At 41.5% G+C, this 7,736-nt stretch overlaps 1 protein-coding gene across 1 annotated transcript in view; it reads right to left on the bottom strand.

Moving 5' to 3' along the window:
- Nucleotides 1–7,736, bottom strand: part of PLPPR4 (phospholipid phosphatase related 4) — a 101,497-nt gene that overhangs the window by 29,832 nt on the left and 63,929 nt on the right. The window contains exons 3-4 of the mRNA XM_019501667.1: nucleotides 3,438–3,567; nucleotides 1,115–1,310 (exon numbers count right to left, since the gene is read on the bottom strand). Coding sequence (XP_019357212.1) covers nucleotides 1,115–1,310; nucleotides 3,438–3,567 — 326 coding nt within the window. The remainder of the gene's footprint in view (nucleotides 1–1,114; nucleotides 1,311–3,437; nucleotides 3,568–7,736) is intronic.

Genomic DNA, 7,736 nt, shown 5'->3' with positions numbered 1-7,736 from the left:
ATTAGGTAGTAAATTAGAACTAAGTATTTTAGTTGCATATTAAAAAGGGTCACTGAGCCCATATTTGTAAAACCCAATTTATTAGAACTTGCTCAAGGTGTTTTTATCTCAAATTCCTTGTGTACTTGTGTCTTCCCCCCCGCTTCCCCCTTCATCTTCTCCCTGAACAATAAAAGTATCGGTAAAAGCATGACTGGCTGTTTTCTCTGTGAGTGCCTGAGGGGAGAGAGGACAAATCCTTTTTCGCTCCTAGCAAAGCTTGGCTGTTTATTGCCAAACTCAGTCATACCTGAGATTACCCTGGGAGGTTTTGGGCTAAATGAATCACCCAGAAACTTTACCAGTGGGCAAAGCGTCCGCAAGGCTTGCAGGTTCTATGTTCCCTGTACAGCTATCCCTAACAGATAGCAGTGCCCAGGTGATGGCAGCGATACCCCAGGCTTGTGGGTGTTCTCCAAAAAGGGGGACAGCCATATGTAGACTCCCCAGGGGAGACTCCTGAAATGTGGTTTTGGGCCTGGCACAGTGATGTGGGTGGCTCTGCATAGTAGTGCCTCTACTGGGCTGCCACAGACCACAACATGTGGTGATCTTTTCTGTAATAAAAGGACATCTGTCTCAACACAGATTACTACTACAAGTTTACTACTTTTTTGTGAATGTTATGCTTGATTACACTTATATGGTTACAAAACAGAAAATATAAGGGGACCTTAAGTAACATGTATATGTAGGCAAGATTTTCTTATGCAGAGCAGATAGTACTTCTGGGGAGCGTGTCAAAAGTAGCAGCAGAAGCAAGTCCCATTGGTAACTGAAGTAGACACTGTACCTACTTCAAAGAAAGAAACACTGCCACTCCCAGTGTTGGACCTCTAAGTCTTAGGAATGATCTCCAAAGCTTCCATTAGGCTAAAAAGGTTATTACACATACTGAACAGATGCAAAGAGCAGCTTATGTCCTGAACTTTGTTATAAACCTGGCAACATTCGCTCAAGAGTAGATGTAGTAATAGATTAAGTGCTGCAGGTGGGGTAGAAAATTAAAAATGTTTATCTTAAAAAAAAGTAGATTATGAGGAAACATTAATACATAATGAAGAATAAAATTAACCTTCCATTGTTGATGATTGTGGTATCAGATCCTGAGCAAATATCTTCCACAATGTATGAGTTTTCTGAGCAAGATACATTTAGGGATGTGTAGTTAGGCTTGCATACGGTCAGGAAATATGGTGCCTGATACCCTGTTGATAGCTGTATGATGTCAGTAATGAGAGCAGTAGAACAAAGGCCAAACACATGAACACCTGGAAGATAAAGCAAAATAACTTCTTGAGCCTTGTTATGATGTTTAAAAATACATGAGCTCCTGGCCCTCTTAATAAACTTCAATTATGATTAACTGTAAAAAAACTGTATATCATACCCATATGCCGATAAAGAAATTGAGATAATTTACTCTGGAAAATATATTCCACATTGATGTTTTTCCCTTTCAGTGGACTGTCTTTAACTTTGATAACCTCATAGTCTATTATATTTCTTCATACATTTATACTACAAAGTAGCCACAAATAGATATTCTTATCCAGCTGAAAATTAATGGTAACTGAAGTGCCCAACCATATGAGCCTGAGGTGATCCCAGGGTGGATCACCTACTGCAGGTTGAAAATATTCAAGCCCTTGATCTTTTTACTGGGCTGGCCAACTGTGGTGCCAAATAATGCAAGTTGGGGTGGGTTTTTTGTTATATGGACACCTTTCCATTAATACCTGTTCTAAGAGCACTAGCTCATGTTGTATATATCAGCAAACACTAGTCATTGGGTAAAGACTTTTGGTCATTGTGGTTACTGGCTATCTTCCAACCAGTGATTTATCCCTAGAGTCACTGGGATCTTGTCACTCCTTGTCAGTTCTCTAGAAAACTAAAGTTGATTAAACTGCCCCTCTTGTTCAGCCTTTACCCATTAAAAATTGAGTCATTTTGTCCATTTTCCCTTTATCATTGGTCAGTAACATTAGGGGCCTTAGGATACCAAATGTGGCTCAGAATACACATTACTTATGTTGTTGTAGGGTTGGAGTATTGTTGCAGCCATGATAGTCCAAAAATGTACAAGAGGCAAGGGTTTTTTGTTACATCTTTTATTGGACCAACTGTATGGGAGAGCTGTTGGACAAGCCTTTGGACATCAAATACCCTTCCTCCAGCCTAACCCCTTATACAGCTGGTCCAATAAAAGAGATCACAAAACCAACTCACCTCTTGCTATTTTACTAAGCAGTCTTTCCAAAACCCGGTTTGTATAGAGGTGGAATGGGGCACTATTCTGTAGAGTACTGCAGTGCATCAGGCAGCTTAACTACCTTCCTTGGCTGTTGTTAAGTCCTTGCCATAGCCTCTGTTCCCCCAGGTCACAGATAGGAAGCATTTCTGGCTACTGTATCTATGTGTGGGTCCAACACCTCCCCTTTACAAACCCCAGCATTCTCCTGAACACCAGCCAATGTGAAGTTTTCCTCTCAGGCTCATAAACTGCTGCCCATGCATCTCTTCTGCCAATGTCATATTCTCTCACTCAAGGTTTCTGGAGCACCTGCCTCAGGCCCCTTACAGACAATGGGACTTCATTCAAAGCCTAACTTGACAGGTCAAATCCAGTCAAGGTCAGTAATACTTTTTAAAGAAAAGATCTTTTTTCCTTGTTTTCATGATATAATTTTAGCAGAAGGGAGGGGAGCTTTGCAGCTTTATAGACTAACTAAATCAGAAATGTATACGGTAAGATTTCATAAGCAGAGGGCTTGCTTTATCAGACAGCATTTGATGCAGAAAGCCCTTTGTGAAAGCTTATGCTATACGTCTCTGATTTAGTTAGTTTATAAAGGTACAAATCTACCCTGCCTCTGCCTGACTTTAGACTAACATGGCTAATTACCTCTCTGCTAATAAATTTAGCAGCCTCTATTTACTTTGCTTGGGGCCACATCTCAGACATGGAATGTCAAATCCATTGACATTTTTAACAAGTTGTTGCTGTTGTGTTGCTTATAAACACTACACTGACTGCTTTGATTTTTTTCCAAGGGAAAAGATAGCACATTTTAATGAAACGCCATACTGCTAACCATATGAATGGACTTTGATATCAGATTTTAGGGTGTTAAGGGAAAATAAACAAAAATTATCGACTTAGCAGCACTGATAATCATGCAGTAGATGAAAGAGAATCCTTGAAAGTAGAAGTGTTGCATTATTGAATGGACATGTTTAATTTGCAATCCCACTTGACAGCTGCTTTTTGCCCTTGGCATGAAACGATCTGCCCTCCACTGTTCTAGAGACCATTAAAAAAAATGAAATACTGCATGATTAAAATCATAAGTGTCTCATAGAAGTGCCTTTAGTTATTAAAACCTGAAACCCACCAACGAATCTGACAGCTCTTCTAAGGAAAGAGTTGAAGTTGCAGCCTCCTGCATTAATATTGGCCTCTGTTCCAATCCCATTTCTTCTTTTTGACAGGCAACAATAGAGAATTCCTTCTCCTACCATTATCTGCAATGACAAAGAAAAAGCTAAGGGTAAATGTAGCAGTTATGCAGCAGTTAGCAATTGAATTCAAAGGGAGGCAATAAAATCATAATAGGAAGAATATCATACACTGACTTGTACTTGCCTTCAGAGGATTTATATCAATATATAAACATTCACTAATACACTTTTCCCTGATTTGAGGAAAAACAAGAAGGGGCACTGAAATTGAACATAAGCAACAGAGGCTCAAAGAGAAAGAGATCATCTTTTTATTAGGTGTGTATAAAGTGCCTAATGCGATGCTTGAGACCTCTAGGTGTTACTGGGTGTGTCTACACATGCGCCCGACTGCACAGTTGTTATTATGTAATCATTTAGTACTTGCTAAAGCAAGTGCTAAATGACTGCATAATAACTACTGGTACTGTGCAGTCTCGGCACTGCACGGGTCATTTCTGACCCTACTGCACAGTAGCAATGAGCTACTGTGCAGTAGCGGCAGTGTCATGGTTTGTGCCTGCTGATGCTATGTCACTGTAGCGATGAGCTATATTGCTGTAGCTCATCACTGTGGCAATGTAGCATCTCCTGTAGACACACCCACTGTAATACAAAACTGAACAATTAGAGTATGTTGCATCATAAATGGTTAAAAGCCATATAATAACTTAGCAATTATGAGGTGGTTGTCATGCTCAGCCTTTGGCCTCATGCCTAGTAATTGTTAGCAGACTAAAATTACATGGCAACCTGCTTTTTTCTAACTGTGTAATTGGCTTGGTTTTAACCAGATTTACTGCAGCAACTGGGGTTTTGTCCTTATGGACATGTAAACCAACAGTGTGCAAGAGGCATTAAATTAGATGAAGTAAGCAGAAGATGGGGTATTACTGAATGGAAATCTTGGCTATGGCCCTAAATTCACAGTCTCAGATTTGTTTGATGTTTCTGCTACAATTATCAGCAGTGAAAGAGTTAAGTCTTTCCTGGGCAAGAAAGAGCACTGGGGTCAGGTGACCCCAGCCAGATGCCTATCCAGTCTCCTCTTAAAGACCTTTAAGGTAGGGGAGAGTACCACCTCCCTTGGAAGCCCATTCCAGATTCTGGTAACCCTCACTGTAAACCAGTTCTTCCCGATGTCTAATCTAAATCTGCTCTCTGTCAGTTTGCAGCCGTTGTTTCTAGTTACTCCAAGGGGTGCCCTGGTAAACAGAGTATCTCCTATTCCTTGCTGTCTCCCCTTGATGAATTTAGGCCACTAGATCCCCTCTCAGCCTTCTCTTGTAGACGTTGAAGAGATCCAGGTCCCTCAATCTCTCCCCATAGTGCCTTACCTGCAGGCCCCTAACCATCTGAGTAGACCTCCTCTGGACCCTCTCAAGGTTATCCACATCCGTCTTGAAGTGCAGTGCCCAAAACTGGATGGAGTACTCCAGCTGCGGCCTTACTAATGCCACATAGAGGAGAAGTATTACCTCCCTAGACCTGTTCATGATGCACCTGCTAATGCATGATAGAGTGCGGTTAGCTTTACTGATCACTTCATCACGGCGATGACTCATGTTCATCTTGGAGTCAACTATGACTCCAAGATCCCTTTCTGCTGCTGTGCTGTTCAGTAAGACATCTCCCAGTTTGTATCTGTGCTGGCAATTCTTTCTCCCTAGGTGGAGTACTTTGCACTTATCTTTGTTAAGCGTTATCCTAATCTGTTCTGTCCACTTTTCCAACCTATCCAAATCCGCCTGAATCCATTCCCTGCCCACTAGTGTGTTTACTTTGCCCCGTAATTTGGTTTTGTCCATGAATTTGGACAGAGTGCTCTCCAAGCCCTCATTCAGGTCACTGATGAAGATACTGAACAGCACTCGTCCAAGGACTGAAACTTGGGGGACCTCACTGCCTACATCTTTCCAGGTTGATACCCACCCGTCCACCACCACTCTCTGGGTGCATCCCTTAAGCCAATTTGACAACCATCTGACTTTGTAATCATCTATGTCACAGCCGTTTAGTTTATTTATGAGAATGGGATGAGACACTGTATCAAAGGCCTTTTTAAAATTACATCAACTTTGACTCCTGCATCTAAGCATTTTGCGACCTGGTCGTAAAAGGAAACAAGATTAGTCAGGCAGAATATACTTGCTATGAACCCATGTTGGTTGCCCTTCAGCATTATTTTTCTTGCTGGACTTCCACAAATATAATCCTTAATAATTTTTCAAAGGTTTTCCCAAGGATATAGATGAGAGTAACTGGCCTATAGTTACCTGGATCCTCCTTCCTTCCCTTCTTGAAAATAGGGACCACATTGGCCCTTTTCCAGTCCTCTGGGACCTGTCCTGAATGCCACAAGTGCTCAAATAGTCATGCCAGTGGTTCTGCTATGACACTGGCCAATTCCCTCAGCACCCTTGGATGAAGATCATCTGGGCCAGCTGCCTTAAATGCATCCAGCTCCTCCAAGTATCCCTTCACTAGGTCAGCACTAACTGTTGGTGAGTTGGTGTCCCTCCTGTGCCTGCCTATAGTCCAAAGAGTAATTCAGGTTCAAAGATGAATGAGGCCATTTGCAGATTTAAGAACAGATTTGGTTTGCCCTTCCCCAGATTCAGAAAAATGGTACTGATCAGGAACAATTCTAAACGCTTGCTATAACGTCTCTTTTTAGATGAAGCCTAAATTACGCAGAATTGGATGGAACACAGGGAAATTTTGATACAAGGCATTATCTCAGAAATACCTCTGTTCTGGGAGAAGAGAAATAAAAAGGGCCATTTTAGCTGCTTGACCATCAACCCTCCTCCTAGGAATGTACTTTCTTTTCCTTCAGCAAAATAAATCCATTGAAAGATACAGACAGTTTAATTAGCTAAGAATTCCTGTTACAAGGAAGCTACGACACTATTGCCTGTTTCCATATAGACATCATGGTTCTGAGACTTTGTTCAAGGGAAACCAGGGAGACTAAACTAAAAATTTCCAAAATCTTAAATTGCTTTTTGGTAGGCACCATAGGTGGGTTGGCATGAGGAGCAAGCCTGGAGAGATAGACCACCTTGTGTGATAGCAGAGCAAACAGGGAAACAAAATGAACTGCAGAGGTGGTAAATCCAGTGTATAATGCAAAAAGAATAAGGCCTTTGCTCTTTTTGTTTACTAGTGTCGAACAAACTTTCAAGTGAGTAAACACTTCATTAGCAAAACTATGTGATCTAACATTTGGTTAACCTCTGTGATAAAAAAAAATTGTTGTTTTCAGGTAGCATGCTTGTCACTGGCTAATGAAGTTTCTAACACGCTGATATGGCTAAATGAACAGGCTACATGACATCTGAATAATTAATACTGCTTCAGTTGGGAAAAATTTGGAGAAGGTTTTGGGTACAAGGCACATTTCTTCAAGTCTGAGCTCAGACTGACCATGGAGTCTGTCCAATAAAACATAACACACACAAAAATCCTTGCCTCTTGCATATTTCCTTGACCATCACAGCTATAATATCACTCTAGCACTACCATAATAATGCTTGTATTTTCCTTAGAAAAGAAAAACATTATTAAGGGTTTGATTTAAAATGCATTGATATGAATAAGAGTCAGGCTATAAGTCAGACTAATGCTAGTAATGCAATACCATTCTGACAATTTAGTACTGCTGTGTTGAACTGTCATTGAGAGATACTGGAAGAGAAGCCTCTTGGTGTAAATTATATATATTTATCTTTACACCACAAGTAGTCTTTTTAGGAGGCACATCAAAACTGCAAAAATTTGAGTTAAAGAGCTACTGTTTAGTAGGGCTGTGCGATAGCTTTGGGTGGTGATTTGATTCAGAGGAGATTTGGCCTGATTCTGTGGCCGAATCTCTGAATCCAAATTGAATCAGAAGACCAATAAAAAGGTCCAAATCAATTTTAAAACTCTCTGAATCTTCAGAAAAGATTCAGAGCTTCGATGCAGTCGGATTCAGAGAGGCAGCTGCAGTTGGACTTGGAGCTGGTAAGTAGGAGTTGGGGAGGGAACCATGGGGGGGGGCCTGCCAGCCCCATCCCTTGCCTGCTCCCCCAGTCCCCCCTGCCCCCTGACCCGGCTCCCCATCCATGGCTGCCCACCCACCCCAGCTCCTGGTGCTTTAAAAAAAGCCCCGCTCACTGGGTGCTTCCAGGTGGGGGGGTGATCCCTGC

Source organism: Gavialis gangeticus, unplaced genomic scaffold (assembly GCF_001723915.1).
Source record: "Gavialis gangeticus isolate Ggan-Ray unplaced genomic scaffold, GavGan_comp1, whole genome shotgun sequence".
NCBI classification, from domain to species: domain Eukaryota; kingdom Metazoa; phylum Chordata; order Crocodylia; family Gavialidae; genus Gavialis; species Gavialis gangeticus.
Note: the sequence above shows the minus strand (reverse complement) of the source record. Positions and strands in the feature narration are given on the sequence as shown.